The sequence below is a fragment of the Ranitomeya variabilis genome, chromosome 1, assembly GCF_051348905.1.
Source record: "Ranitomeya variabilis isolate aRanVar5 chromosome 1, aRanVar5.hap1, whole genome shotgun sequence".
Lineage (NCBI taxonomy): Eukaryota > Metazoa > Chordata > Amphibia > Anura > Dendrobatidae > Ranitomeya > Ranitomeya variabilis.
The window spans coordinates 882,188,849-882,205,369 of record NC_135232.1 but is presented as its reverse complement, the minus strand read 5'-3'; the positions used below and the strand labels follow the sequence as shown (position 1 = coordinate 882,205,369).

The window sequence follows — 16,521 nt, the reverse complement described above, 5'->3', positions numbered from 1 at the left end:
AGCTGCTGCAGCTATAAAAGGTTTGCATGGCCGCATGGCCATGCGCTAGTATCACTTCATGTTATGAGCTTGCTAATTGTGGTCATGCCTGTATGATTGTATTCAGGGGCCTCTAAGGAGAGAATGAGGTCCTCCGCCGATGCAGATCGGCGCCCCGCTCCAACCTTTGCTCCTGGCGACTTAGTGTGGCTCTCCACCCGTAACATCAGGCTGCGAGTTGAGTCCACTAAGTTTGCTCCTCGCTACTTGGTACCTTTCAAGGTTCTCAAGCAGGTTAACCCTGTGGTCTACTGTCTGGCCCTTCCTCCACGCCTAGGTATCACTGACACCTTTCATGTGTCCCTCTTAAAACCCGTACACATGTCCCGGTTTTCCAAGTCATCTGCCGGGACATCGGGTTTGTCTTTGGACGATTATGAGGTGAACGCTATCTTGGGGTGCAAGGTGGTACATGGGAAAAGTTTTATTTGGTGGATTGGAAGGGTTTTGGACCAGAGGACAGGTCCTGGGAGCCTATTGAGAATATTCGAGCTCTGCTGCTCTTTGCTGCCTTCGAGCATAGCGAGACCCAAGGAGGGGGGCCCTAGGAGGGGGGGTAATGTTAGGGGTCGAGTTCCCACCTCTGCACAGGGGGAATCTCGAGCCATCTCCTCTGTGGTCTCCCATTCCTCTCCAGCTGCAGTGGAGCCTGCTCAGCGGAGATGTCGGTCCCAGCGTCTGGCTCAGCCTGATACAGTGCGGATGGTTTCTGCTGCTTTTCCAGGCTCAGCCATTGTAGCCAGTACTGGTCAGTGGCGAGCAGACATGTCTGGGACTAAGTCCTGCTTTTTCCTTTCTGAGCATACCCAGGGTAAGACCTCTCATTGGAGGTGAGGGGTCACATGCTCAGGTACTGCTGCAGCTCCCATTGGTCCTCTAGGAAGGTCCTGAAGTTGCTCTAGTATTGTAGCAGCTTCCATTGATCCTCTAGGAAGGTCCTGAAGCTGCTGCAGCTATAAAAGGCTTGCATGGCCACACGGCCATGCGCTAGTATCACTTCATGTTATTAGCTTGCTAATTGTGGTCGCGCCTGTATGATTGTATTCAGTGACCCAGCTGAAATAAGCCCCTAGAATACCGGCACCTCCGGTGAGGAGTTTGTGTGATTGTATTCAGGGACCCGGCTGAAATAAGCCCCTAGAATACCGGCACCTCCGGTGTGGAGTTTTTGTGTGCTTCTCTATGTGCATGACCACTGACTGCCATCAGCTCAGCATTTAGCTGTGTTCCCCTGTAACGCTAACAGGGCACAGCGTGTTCTTTTCTGTGTGACTCAGTGAGGTAACTGAGTTCACTTATACCCCCATATAGTGCAGTCATTTTCTAGCAGCGGGTTGTCTCCTGCATGGTGGACCCCGGGCTGCGAACGCACCAATTATAACATCCATATTGACTCGGTGCGTTCCGCCAGACCTCACAGTAAGTTTGGGATGTGATATTGAGTCTATCTTCAAGCCAAATAAGTTCAGCCAGCTCATCATTAATAATATCAGCCCATAGAAGTAGCCCACCTCCACCTTGCCCCTCTGATCGTCTGGTAATGAAAGTTTTTTTTTATTCAAAAATGCTTTAGTGACATAACATAATAAATGTTCATCTACATAGTCAGAAAGCTACAGAGCAAATTCCCTTTTATCAATCTGTCATACCAATCATCATTATAAAAACTAAAACTAATTAAAACTCATATAAAGAAGAGTACAGATATATCCTTTCAGGGTCAAAAGTGTAGTGTAAACTCCTGAGAAATATATTAACACATTTCATGTTTGGACAACATCTACAATGTAGAAAAGAATCTTACATCCATCTGATTGCGTAAAGTGTATAAAACCATGTCAACTATTGGTACTACAGCAGCTTGTTAACATCTTAAACAATAGAGCCCTTTAACTGGTATGAAATGAGTCTTAATTCCTTTTAATTCTAATTTAAAGTGCGAGAAGAATCAATCCATGGCTTTAACATTGCATAACACCTGTCTGAAATTACTTTATGTAAATATCTTAATTTCTCTTATGATAAAGAAGCAGTTATGCAAAATATCCACAAGGCAAGAGACAAAATAATTTAGAAAATTAATTTTCTCACCTGAAACAAGATCTCTTGTAAGAAGGTAAAATTAGCTGTAAGGTGAGCATGTGAAAAAAGCCCAATAAGCAGCATCTGAGGTTCAGTAGCACAGGGACTACTACTACTACTACTACTACTACTACTACTACTACTACTACTACTACTACTACTACTACTACTGCTACTACTACTACTACTAAGGCCATTTAGTGACTTAATGACATGACCCCAGAAGACCTGAATTTGCGAGCAGTTCCATAGCAAGTGATAAAGGTGCCTGATATTTGGCCATTGTAACATGTGCCGGCTCATTTTCCTTTTGTTCTTGATTCAGCAGCTAGGTGACGCTACGCCTTTATGGTGGGTGATGCATGACATCATGGGTCCTGTTTTATTCCAGGGACTTGTGGTGCTGGTAGATCAGAGAAATATGGGATTAGTTGTCTGTATTTTTATTACTCCTTTCTTAGAGCCTTGGGAGGGGCTGCCTGCTACTTAAACCCCTGTGTCTCTTACTTCCACTACCAGTCAATTAGCTTTGATACCTGACTTTTGCTTCAGTCCTTTTGTCTGCTGTTTTCTTGATTCCTACTGTTTACTACCTCAGTGTGGATTTGACCATCCTGTTGTCTAATGATTCTGTTCCTGATGTGAAAACCTAGATCTGACCCAACTACCTGACTATCCTTCTTGCCAGCTTGCACCACCAAACAATAGCTGACTCTGTGACCCTTGCCCAGGGACTCCTGTGTAAGGCCGGAACATTGTACAGCAGTTAAAGGGTGTAGGCCAGGGCAACCCCAGGGCTCTGGGATATGGAGTATCTTGCACCAACCCTGTTCTTGGTTGCCTTTTGGAGCTGCCAGGTGACAGCCATATTTCAGACAGATGTCTCTATTTGTAGTAGAGATATCGACCAGCCTCCTTGTTGTGAAGTATGCTCTATGTATAAGGGTACTGTCACACAGTGGCACTTTGATCGCTCCGACGGCACGATCCGTGACGTTGCAGCGTCGCTTGATTATCGCACCAGCGTTGTAGACTGCGGTCACACTTTGCAATGCACGGCGCTGGAGCGATAATTTCATGACGTAGTTGCGATGTAGAAGTCATACAGGACATTGGGAATATCGTGCACACCTTTGTTACACGCTGCGATCATGCCGCCACAGCGGGACACTTGACGAAATAAAGTTTTAAACGATCTGCTACGACGTACGATTCTCAGCGGGGTCCCTGATCTCAGTAGCGTGTCAGACACAGCGATATCGTAACTATATCGCTGGAACGTCACGGATCGTGCCGTTGTAGCGACCAAAGTGCCACTGTGTGACAGTACCCTAGCTTATAATTGTGTGATGTGTTCTGAGTTTCTAGAAGAGATTTTCTTGAGTAAGCTCAGAATGTCTTCCTGATCTACTGTATATTTCCTAGGTCTTGTTCTCAGTTGGTATCACAATAGTCTACCACCTCAAATTGTATAAAATGTTGATATCAAGATTGAGAAATTGAAGAAATTGAGAAGTTAGGAAGTTCCGGGGATTCCTGACAAAATTGAGTGGGAAAAACATGTCTTAATTGTGTATATCGAAACAGCAACACGTTAGGAAGATCAAAACTCCTGCTTTAAGGTATGCTCACATGGTGTTCCTGCAGCATTTTCTATGCAGGTAAAATGTTCATATCTATTAGTAAAAATGCTGCATCTACAATGCAGCATTGTTGGTGCATTTTTTTTGCTGTTTTTTTTTCAGACAGATTACATGTGTGATTTGTTTATTGTACATGCCAATAAACTTAGTCTTATTCATCAAACATTATGCAAAAACATAGTTCAAATGTTATACTGTTTTTTCAGCATTCTTGCAGTTTCTCATTATATCAATGGGTAAAAAATGCTTCAAAAATGCTGTAGAAAATGTTCATGCTGCAGACTTACAAAAATACTGCAAAAAAAGTCATGAAAAAAGTTGTATGAGATTTCTTAATTCTCATTGCTTTTTGCACTGTAAAATGCAGCTTATTTTCCATAAGAAACCAAGTTACCCCAAAAAATAGCTGCACAAATACCACATGTGAACATACCCTTAGAGTCTGGAATATCTTAAAGGGAAGGTGCCGCAATTTTGTTTTTGTATTAAAATTTGTTTATATAAACAATTATTTTTAATACAAAATTATTTTTTTAACTTTAATATCTTTTTTATTATTCATTATTTTTGCAGCCACTGGGCGCCGCCATTTTGCTTTGCAGGAGTGTAAGGCTACTTTCATACTAGTCCGTCGGTATGGGCCGTCGCAAACCGTTGGCCCGACGTACCGACGGACAGTGTGTTAATTAAGCACAATGGGGGCAGCGGATGCAGTTTTTCAACGCATTCGCTGCCCCATTGTAATGTCTGGGGAGGAGGGGGCGGAGTTCTGGCCAAGCATGCGCGGTCGGAAATGGCGGACACGACGCACAAAAAGTTACATGCAGCTTTTTTTTGTGCCGACGGTCCGCCAAAACACGATGCATCCGTTGCACGACGGATGCGACGTGTGACCATACGTCGCAATGCGTCGCTAATGCAAGCCTATGGAGAAAAAACGCATCCAGCAGGCAACTTTGCAGGATGCATTTTTTCTCCAAAACGACGCATTCCAACATACAGAAAACAACGCTAGTGTGAAAATACTAGTGTAAGTGTCCCAGCACGACACTTACACTCTGCAAATACGGCAGCCCTGGGCATAGGAGGCTGCGGTCGGAGTCCGACCCCATACCTATCATTGTGCTGCTCCCTGCTGTGATCTGGCCACGCCCCCTGGGCTGTCTCCACATCACATCAGAGGCAGGAGGTCGGCGCCATCTTTCCTCAGTCCACAGTGTGTGAGCTCCACTCACTGTGACTTCAGAGTTATAGGAGGGGCAGCTCCATCTGTCTCCCCTTTACACTGTCAGCGGCCATTCCCTGTCCTCTTCTCTGCTGCCTGGTGTGTGGCTGTGATCTCTAGAATCCCTAGAGAGGATGAAATGCTACGGTCTGATGTCCTTATCATGCAGAGAGGTAACACGGGGGAGGGGAAGAGTCTCCCTGTGCTGCTCCCGCCCTGCCACTCACTGCAGCCACTGATCAAGGACATCAGACCATGGTGTATCTATTACTATGCTGTGTGATACTGACTGCTGAACCATGTGTGTAATCCTCTGCTGTGTGATACTGTCTGTTGAGCCATGCATATAATCCTATCCTGTGTGATACTGACTGCCGCCCTGTGTATCTAATTGTCTCCTGTGCAATACTGACTGCTGAGCCGTGTATCTAATCCTATCCTGTGCGATACTGACTGCTGAGCCGTGTATCTAATCCTATCTTATCCTGTGCGATACTGACTGCTGGCCTGTGTATCTAATTCTCTCATGTGCCATACTGACTGCTGAGCCGTGTATCTAATCCTATCCTGTGCGATACTGTCTGCTGAACCATGTGTGTAATCCTCTGCTGTGTGATACTGTCTGCTGAGCCACGCATCTAATCCTATCCTGTGTGATACTGACTGCCGCCCGTGTATCTAATTCTCTCCTGTGCGATACTGACTGCTGAGCCGTGTATCTAATTTTCTCCTGTGTGATACTGTCTGCTGAGCTGTGTGTCTAATCCTATACTGTGTGAAACCGACTGCTGAGCAGTGTATCTAATCCTATCCCTTGTGATACTGTCTGCTGACCCATGCATCTAATCCTATCCTGTGTGATACTGACTGCCGGCCCGTGTATCTAATTCTCTCCTGTGTGATACTGACTGCTGAGCCATGTATCTAATCCTATCCCGTGTGATACTGACTGCCGACCCGTGTATCTAATCTTCTCCTGTGTGATACTGACTGCTAAGCCGTGTATCTAATCCTATCCCGTGTGATACTGACTGCTGAGCCATGTATCTAATCCTATCCCGTGTGATACTGACTGCCGACCCGTGTATCTAATCCTCTCCTGTGTGATACTGACTGCTGAGCCGTGTATCTAATCCTATCCCATGTGATACTGACTGCTGGCCCGTGTATCTAATTCTCTCCTGTGTGATACTGTCTGCTGAGCCATGTATCTAATCCTATACTGTGTGATACTGTGCTGAACTGTGTATCTAATCCTATACTGTGTGAAACCGACTGCTGACCCATGTATCTAATCCTATACTGTGTGATACTGTCTATTAAGCCGTGTATCTAATCCTCTCCTATGCACTCTTCTCCCCCCTGCATGTCTTTCCCCATTGCACACACAGCTCAGTGCGTGCGATAAAAGGAGCTGCAGGGGTCATGTTGTATTATGGCATTATGTGTGATCTATATGACTGTATTGTATGTGATCTATATGGCGGTATTATGCTTGATCTGTATTGTGGAATGATGTAAAAGCTATACGACGGTATTATATGAGAACTATATTGTGGGATTATGTGTGATATGTGGCAGTATTATGTGAAAATTATATGGTGGTATTATGTGTCATCTATATGGCGGTATTATGTGTGATCTATATGGTGGCACTGTGTGATCTATATGGTTGCACTGTGTGATCTATATGGTGGCACTATGAGTGATCTATATGGTGGCACTATGTGTGATCTATATGGTGGCACTGTGTGATCTATATGGCGGTATTATGTGTGATCTATATGGCAGTATAATGTGAGAACACTATGGCAGTATTATGTGAGAACACTATGGCAGTATTATCTTCAAAAAGGGGACCCATTCTAGGGTGGTCCTCACTGAGCACCTGCACACGGGTCTGGGGTAATAGAGGGGGCAGCATGACCTTCAGTTAGGTGCAGTCAGGGGAGGGCTGGTGAGGCAGCTGAAGAGAGGGGTCTCATTTTTATCGTTACTATATGGCTACCTTTCCTTCCCAGCGTCACCCCGGACTTCGCCTGTCGCCTCACTTTCACACATCGCCAGGACAGGATGGGGAAGACAGGATCTGAGGAGGGGAATGGGGTATTTGCATGCAAAGTCTGGATCAGAACAGGCCATCAATCTGCAGAAATGTTTCCTGGATTTCTGTGGAGCAGACTTTACATCCATGTGTATAAAAGACAGTGCTCTATGTAAATCCCTGCCTGCTCCGCGCACTGAACATGGTGCCCCCCATAGACCAGCATTCTGCTCTCCTGAAATACTCTGCACTGCTGTCACTCTGCTCCCTCCACCATATATCTCCGAGAATCCTTGCTACCTGGCATCTTCGGTGACTGTCTATTTGTCAGTATAACTTTGCAGTCACCAACAAAATGGCTGCTCACTGGGTTCCTGAATATCATCCTCTCTTATCCCTTAGCAAACACCCAGAAGGAGAGGAGAGGAGTGACATCACACACGTCAGCAGACTCCGCCCATATTTACTGCAGTGCAGTAATGTGAGCTAATTGTACATTAGGTTTTTGTCAAATTTCAGCAGCTGCTCCCCCTAGTGTTTAAAAGTGGAAATGCCAAACCTTTTCAAATTATTTTTCATATTTTACTAAATTATAAACAAATGATAATATTTTTTAACAAAATGTAAATATTAATTCTTTACATTTTTTCAATTGCTGGAAAACATTTTTTTTATGGCACCTTCCCTTTAAGCCTAGACTCTGTGTAGATATTTTCTATGTAGTGTAGATTATTATCGCCTTGTTATCCAAAGTTTTATGATCAAGGATGTGGACACACTGGGTTGAGTATTGACTTGACTAATGGAATCCCAGATTATCAGCCTGTAACCTTCATAAGGATATGTGCACTGTGTTGCAGGGAATCATCAGGTCACTACCCCCAGAGTACTTTTTTGTTAACATTGGCTGATATACAAATAAGCAGAAGACTACATAGCTAAAATCAGAACAGCAAGAAAAGTTGTAATTAATCACATTGCAACCGGGTACATATTTGTTAAATGTTTAGCAATGATAAAATGTTTATCAGTATCTGATAGAGTACGTTGGTAATGCTGGCAATGTTCTTTAATTTTGCAGGTGGTAAAAATGATGATTGTGGTGGTGGTGACCTTTGCAATTTGTTGGCTTCCCTATCATATATTCTTTATCGTAACTGCACTCGATATCAAAGTGGAAAGGTGGAAATATATTCAACAAATCTACTTGGCCATTTTTTGGCTGGCAATGAGTTCAACAATGTACAACCCCATAATATATTGCTGTCTAAATAAAAGGTAAGTGGTAAATGTGGGAAGACCTTGTGCTTAGATCTATCAATGAGCAAGTCTGACATGACAATTACCCTTCCAGAATGAAATCAGGCAGCAAAAGCTACTCCATAGGAAGCGAAAAAATTATTTGGCAAATTTCCAGACTGTGATTTCTGCCTTATAATTAGTGTTAGAAGCATTTAGAGCCAATGATCTGAAATAATAAGTCTCATGTGATTCATACCCATCATAAACTGAGACATGGCACACTATTTCATTTTAACCGATAGGTTACATGTGGAATGTAGCTGCATCTTTCTCACATTTGTTTAGAAATCACAATTTAAATTTGAACTTTATTTAGAGATATGTCTGAGCTTATTTTGATTGAAATCTGCTTAACGTGACCTAGAAAATAAATTATAAACTCATGTATTTAGTTATAAAAGGATTCACAAATATAAGGTCATCAGAACACAGTTTTAAACTGTGATAAAAGAATCTCAGTAATAATGGTTTTGCTGTATAATGTCAAAAGCACGCACAAGTTGCAATCATTCTAACTTTGAAAGATAAGAAAGTTGGACACATAATGTGATATACATAACAATTTTTATTATATGGAAAGCCAGTATCTTAAAGGGGCTGTTGGGGTATCATAAAATATAGGGGAATATACTCTCTGGGATTTTCAAGCCTCCTCCATCCAGGAACCACAGGCTGATAAGTTAACCCGTTATTTGCATCTATATTGTTCCTTATTAGTGATGAGCGAATATACTTGTTACTCGAGATTTCTCGAGCACGCTCGGGGGTACTCTGAGTAATTTTTAGTGCTCTGAGATTCAGTTTTCCTCACCTCAGCTGGATGATTTACATCTGTTAGCCAGCCTGATTACATGTGGGGATTCCCTAGCAACCAGGCAACCCCCACATGTACTTATGCTGGCTAACAGATGTAAATCATTCAGCTGAGGTGAGGAAAACTAAATCTCCGAGCACTAAAAAATACTTGGAGGACCCCCGAGCGTGCTCAAGAAATCTCAAGTAAAAAACGAGTATATTCGCTTATCACTATTCCCTATTAATTGCATACACTTTGTTTATCCATATTACTTTAATATCTTCCTCCCTGCGTGGAGTATCAACTGTTATATTACCTTTTCATTAAAACCTGTTAACTCTTGTTCTGCCTCCTGCTCGTCACTGCATCCCGCATACCTGCTAGAACCTTACACTCCCATAGTACATCTCCCAACAGAAATTGATTTTTTCACAACAAATTTCCCCACACAGGATAATGCCCTTAATGCCCACTACACAATAAAATGTCATACAGCCCTCCACATGGTATGATATCCTCACAGTTTCCAATACAATGTTATGCCCCCATAGCCACAAATCATTATTTATGATTTATGATATTGTATGACCCCATATGTAGTATATTTCCTTCACAGCTCTCTAAATAGTATTGTCTCCACAGCCCCATGCACTGTATGATGCCCCCACACCCACACAATCAGTACGATGCTTCCCACAGTACATTGCCCAACACAATATGATACCACCACACATTATGATGACCCCCACACACATTATGATGCTCCTTCACAGTCTCCCCCAGTGTCAAACCAAAATAGTATGATACACCCACACAAGCATTTTACTTGCCTGTGTGTCCTGCTCCTCTGACACAGCTGGTCTCTGCTGCCATTCATGTGACCAGAAAAGGTCATGTGATCCAACAATCCATGCAATGCTTTTTCTCACATAAACTGAACTGATATCTGATGATTCCCTGCTCCATCATTGTATTCAACTATAACACATGGTTTTAACAGTTGAAGTAGGGACATATCCCCAACCTCTTGGGACAATGGAACATACTCCCAAATCAAATTGAGGACTGTTTTGCAATGATCTGGGACAGTTGGAAGATATGAAAATTTGAAGCTTTAAAACTGATTGTGAAAAATCATTTATATGTATGTGCATGTTTATTATAAAATATGCTTATATATTTAAAATAAATACAATTTGGCACTGTTTGCTGATACGGGTTGTATTTTTTTCTTGGACGATATTTAGGTCCATACTATAGCTGCAACACACAGACTAAATGTGCTGTCTTTTGAAACCCATATATGTAATATCTACATTTCTTTTTCCCCCTTTATGTTTTATTTTTTACAGATTTCGTGCTGGTTTCAAAAGAGCATTCCGATGGTGTCCATTTATCGAAGTATCTAGTTATGATGAACTAGAACTCAAATCCACCAGGTTTCATCCAACAAGACAGAGCAGTCTCTACACAGTATCCAGAATGGAGTCCAGTATGACCGTTGTGTTTGATCCAAATGATGGTGAAAATTCTAGATCTACTCACAGTCACAAAAAAAGAGTTACATCTAATGAATCGACTTTAAATGGTTGTTCCCGAAAAAACTCTACAGATGTCTCAACAAATTCCAATTTCATTAGTTCACCCTGTACATCAGTAGATTGCTATTCATAAATTATAAGTAAAATAAATACTAAATATGAGCAGATCAAGAAAAATTCTAATTTGCCTGTTTGAGTGAAGCTTCTCAGCAAATTTGATTCACAGAGAAGTTATTCTCTGGGAATTTAATAACCCTTGTTATGCTTTAGGGTCATTACAGACCCCAGAGAAAGATACATTTAAGATCTAAAAAAAAACCTTATACTCACCTCACTGCTAATATCTCTGGACCCTCGATTTGTCAGGTCTTTTGCTTATTTTATCACCACCATCACCCTTAAATCCACAGGCCTCACACATTAGGTTGGGACGTCTGGCTCTGACTATGTCATGACTTTATAATGTACAGCATGACCTTGTGCATGAGTGCACCATACCCTCCTGGGCCTCATCTGAGTATTTCAGATGGGCAATAAGAATATATGGCGATGACCAGACAGGTGATGGTAAGGAGCAGAAGGGCTGGAAAGTTTAGGGGTAACGTGAGTATAAGGATTTTTCAATCGAATATATTCGCTCATCTCTACTAAATACTGAAATAAAAAATGTATTGAAATAAGGAAGCCCTAAAAGGCTATTCTAATTAATGGGAACTTGTCACCAGGTTTGTCCTATGTAATCTGTTGCCACCACCTTTTAGTCCTCCAACATTTTACAAACTTAGTAACCCAAATGCCTCATAAAGTGTCTTTTAACAATCTCCCACACTGTATCCTAATGGGTGTCTAACAGTCCAATGGGAGAGTTTGGATCATTGTTATCTCCCTCTTTTTACCTGCAGTCACTGATCCTTTACCTCTGATTGACATGAATGACTTTTTTATGCGTTATCCACACAGCCCAACCAGTGTATATGTGAATGAGGAGGTTTAAGGCAGACCGCATTGCAAGATTTGTAGGAGCTGTGTGGACAATAAGAGACATTATCCACATCAATCAATGGCATACTGAAAATGGTCAGAAGTCACGATATGCACATTAGACCGCTCGCTGCCCATTAGCATACGGTGCATAACAAATATAAAGTACATTGTTTGAGATTTGCAGGGCAGTGGGTTGTAGGGACATTGCCACAAAGGGCTATAAGGTGGTGGCAACAGATTGTATAAAGAAAACTGCAAGACTAGTTCCCTTTAATACTAGGAAATGTAACTGTAAAGATCAGTTTGCTTTGTTAACTTCATGCATATTAGCCTGTTGTTCAAATTTGGAAAATGGATCCTTGTGAGTCACTTATTTCTCACCTTTTAAACACATCAAGTGTCATTTGGTGAATGTAATAGCATATTCCTGGCTTGTGTACTATTTTGTGCTGTTACGTGCATTGATAGTAAATTTGATGGCATGCCTTGTGACTATTATTTTTGAATACCATTTGTAGACTGAAAAATAAAATATAATGACACAAATTTTAGAAATAACTTTTTTTATCATAAATTTAATTTACGTTACACCAGCTTTCATATATTAAATGCACACAAAAATCACTATTTAGCTACTGTTTAGGTATTGTATTTTTCAATTCTTATTCTTGTTATTCGTGCAATTGCTTAATTTAAAAGCGTCAGCGAGATTAAATATCAAATTTGCATGGAAGAACAGAATTCATATATATATTTAGGTGAGTTTTACAAACTATAGTCTGGATTGTTCACTTGCGAAAGCCATAAGTAAAATATATTTGCAACCTATAAGCACACATTTCTGCTGTTTCCACATCAAAGTGCATCCTTTCATTTCATATATCATAGGTATATTTTTTTGTTTTAAAGGAGTTTTCCTAGCTTACAATATTAATAACCTATGAATAAGATTGGCCATCAATTTCAGATTGGTCAGGGTGCAACACCCAGACCCCTTACAGATAATCTGTTTACTCCTCAGACTGCTGGATCTGCACAATGTACAAAACTAGAACAGCACAGCTCCATTCACTGCGTAATGGACAGTCTCTGTAACTAAAGATCAGCTGCTATTCAAATGAATATGAGCTAAGCTGCAGCACCTGAGAAAGATCACTACATACTGTATGGAGCCGTACACGCTTTACATTCATCAGTATGGAGGACTGGCTGTTAGATCTCCATTCTTTTTATATTGGTGGCATATTTAACGGTTAGGTTATCAATATTGTAATCATCTGAATTGTCCCAATAAGAAATTAGAGATTTTTTTTTTACCAAATAAAATTTATCCTATATAAAAAAGTACAGGAACATATAGAACAAGACTCTATTTCAGTTTATCAAAAATAGTAATTTTTTATTCATTCATAATGTCATTATACAATATTAATAAAAAGATATCAAATTCAGGGAAAACACTCATGATGCGGAAAAAGATAAGATTTGATGGTAACCTGCAGTGTTGCCAAGTGATTACAAGTGTATGCATAACTCCATGAGTCAAAATAAGCACAGTGAATATTTATCATTATCATTATATAAATGCAAATGTATGCATAATCCCATGAACATCATTCCTTTGCAAAGAACAAAAATAATCTCACAACTAAAAAGGGGCTTAGTGCAATGTAAACCGCCATATCAGAGGAGCAAATAGCAGGCTATATACAGAAAAATCCCTGAAGCTTAGAAATTGATTGATTGTGGTAGTAATACATGCTCAATAGTAGTATAGTAGTAATGGATGTTCTCTTGAAGGTTTTCAGTTTGGAAGAAGTTTTGAAAAAACACTTAAACTCTCAAATAAGAACAACTCTTGTTACCATTCAGCATTTCACGTCGACTTCCACAGTAAGGGCTTTGAAAAATATTGTAAACCCGAAAGAACCATTTCACTAATTTTCTTACGCTCATTTCTGTTTACTATGCTAAAAAGTTATTCAGTTCAGAATATGACATTGTTATAATCATTTTAAGATTTTCACTTTTCATTTCTGACTTTTAGAACTTATAAGTCTTTTTAAAGGGTTCTGGAGGTAATTGATGTTATAGCATATTTTACATTTTGATATGATAATGATATCACCTTCTGGATTTAACCAGATACAGTGCCCCATTTTCTGTTCTCCAGCATCTGGTAATGCAGCTCAGTTTCTTTTCAGGTTTATTTACCAGAAAATACTTCACTTTGCAATAATGAAGAATATATTTTCCTTTAATCACCCATTTTTAGCTAAACTTGCTAAAAATTAAATACTAAAAAGTATGAGAAATCAGCACAATTTCTGGCACAGGAAACACTACACTTAATATGTAGAATTTCAGTTCTCAACTATATAATGTTCCAAAAAATATATATTTTTGGTAAAAAGAGTTGCCCATGATTAAGATATTAATGACCAAACTTAGGTTAGGTCATCAATATAACCTCAGTAGAGTACCAATTAAATAAATAGTACCTGAGCTACAGTGAGAATGGCCACTACTCAGTGTATGGAGATATTGTGTTTTGGCTCCATACACTGTGAACTTCCAGCAGCAATGGGATTTAACTACAGTTGATTTGTGAGGGTAGGTCACTAATATCTTAGTTCCGACCCTGTCACATACTTCTAGAATGACAATTTCCTCCTTTAGTGTGTTTCAAGTGTGCACAGGGAAAGTTGAGTCAATCTTGTGTATGAGAAAGGGCTACTGATCATTTCATCCCAAGCCCCATTTTAAGAATTTTTTTCATATATAGCATACATATTAGTATTGAAGGAGACAGTATTAGAGTCATACTGACCGTGGTTCACACAGCATCAATTGTGACAAGTTCCTTCTAAGACAGATGATAGGATATCAGGTCATATATCATCTTATCACCCTATACAATTTGATCCTGAAAAGAGAAGGGTGCATTTATTTGAGAGGAATTTAATTCTACTTGAATTGTACAAAAATCAGTATTTTGGAAAATGTAGATTTTTTTTGTAATTTGCTCTGAACAAATTCAGTTAAATCAACTGTAGAGCTGAACAGTTGAAGACAGAAAAAAAGGTTAAAAAAACCCTTCATTGCTCATCTCCCGAGCTGCCCTCGCTGCTCCCTGTCCACTATCCATCTTAATCACCACACTTCCATCACGCCGCATCTCCAGCTTGGTTTTCTTTGTGGACTTGGACTTCTCATTGCGAGCAGGCACTGGAACACACTGCGCATACTCAGTGACTTTCGGGGCTTGGTCGTGGCCAGAAGTCCTGGCATAGAGTGAACACCAGGTCAAAGATGTAGAGTGACAGATGTATAGAGAAATGCAGAGTGGGCAGGAAACAGCTAGGGTGAGCGGTGATGTGAGTAGGAGGTTTGTTTTTTATCTTTTTACCTCTTACATTTATTATGCTCTGGGGTTTAGAGAGATCATACAACATGATAGTGAACATTCAATTTGCAGGGAATAACTTTTCTGCAAATTGAATTTGCTGGCAAAACCTGAACAATTTGTTGAATTCAAATTGTCAGATCTGCTCATCTCTAATTCTGGAAGCTAATATGTCACAATTTTGATAAACCATGCTCAACAACCTACGGCTATCCTATATGGTATGTCTGTAATGGAGCAGGTTCCAACATTCCTTGCAAATTTGATGAGGTACTAAAAAATTTTACTTAAAAGATGCCAGTGCTTTAAAAATTTTAGACAATTGGGTCTACCAGTGGGGAGACCGCTAATTTAGTTGTTATATTCAATATAAAGTTGTAATTTAAAGTGTAATTTATTGTCCAAAAGAAAATTGATTTTTCACAATACATTTAATGTAATTTCAAATGAAACATGTACAACAGTAAAAATAGTTATTCTCTTTAGTCATATGGCCAAGTATCAGAAAAGGAAAAATAAGTATAAAATATATCAAGTATACTATTAAGTAAAAGGAGACCGTGACGACTGATCCAAATATATACATATCCCTTGGCAGAGTACTGTAACTGAACTGAATCTAAGTATGCTTTGACTTGGCTAGATTCATCCATAAAGGTATTTTAAAGGCAATTTAGTTTGAAATTGTTGGCAGATTTTAGCAACTGCCTTTCGGCTTTACTACAAAGAATATACTTATGCGTATTGGCAACTTGTAAATTCCAAATTCTGTAAAATCATAGGCTGGTGCTCATTCATGCTGAACTCTTTCCAATTTTTTCTTAAGATGTGATATGAATTTGCACAATAGTATCTAAATATTATCTAAACCACAAATCCGACCTCATGAAAATCATATTCAAATTAAAATATATTACATACACATTTTTCGTGTTTATTTCCTTGATTCTCTCATGTCAATATCAGCCTTCAAGAGCATGGAAACATTTTACTAAATTAATGGCAAAAAAATAATTCTGACAACACATTGTTATATACGGTATTTCATTACATGAGTTAGAAAAGAAAATTCATCAGAACATGTATACTTTGTAATAGTTTGCTGATGGCTATCCAGTAGTAAAGAACTGTTTGATTTTATGTGTTAAGAAGAAATAGTTTGTGTATTTCCTTAATTTGCTATTTTGTTTGATATTAAGCACCAAAAGGAATGCATTGTGCATTATATAATTTTAAGGTTTTATATGCATTTTATTTGCAAGCACATTTTATATATTTTAGTGTTAAAGGTTTATATAATTTATAACCAAGCCTATATTCAGATATGCTCATTGGCTTTAGAATATATTGTGACTTCTAATAACAATGTGACATAATGAAATAAAGAACAAAATGTTCATGAGAGCAAATCATTGTGAATTTAATTATGTGGGTTGGATTGAAGAAGTCTTATTTCCGT

At 39.7% G+C, this 16,521-nt stretch overlaps 1 protein-coding gene across 1 annotated transcript in view; it reads left to right on the top strand.

The window, feature by feature from the left end:
* The window catches only part of TACR3 (tachykinin receptor 3), a 319,626-nt gene extending 303,167 nt beyond the window's left edge, over nt 1-16,459 (top strand). Inside the window, exons 4-5 of the mRNA XM_077278166.1 lie at nt 8,115-8,311; nt 10,484-16,459. Coding sequence (XP_077134281.1) covers nt 8,115-8,311; nt 10,484-10,805 — 519 coding nt within the window. The 3' untranslated portion in view covers nt 10,806-16,459. The remainder of the gene's footprint in view (nt 1-8,114; nt 8,312-10,483) is intronic.
* The last annotated feature ends 62 nt before the right edge of the window (nt 16,460-16,521 follow it).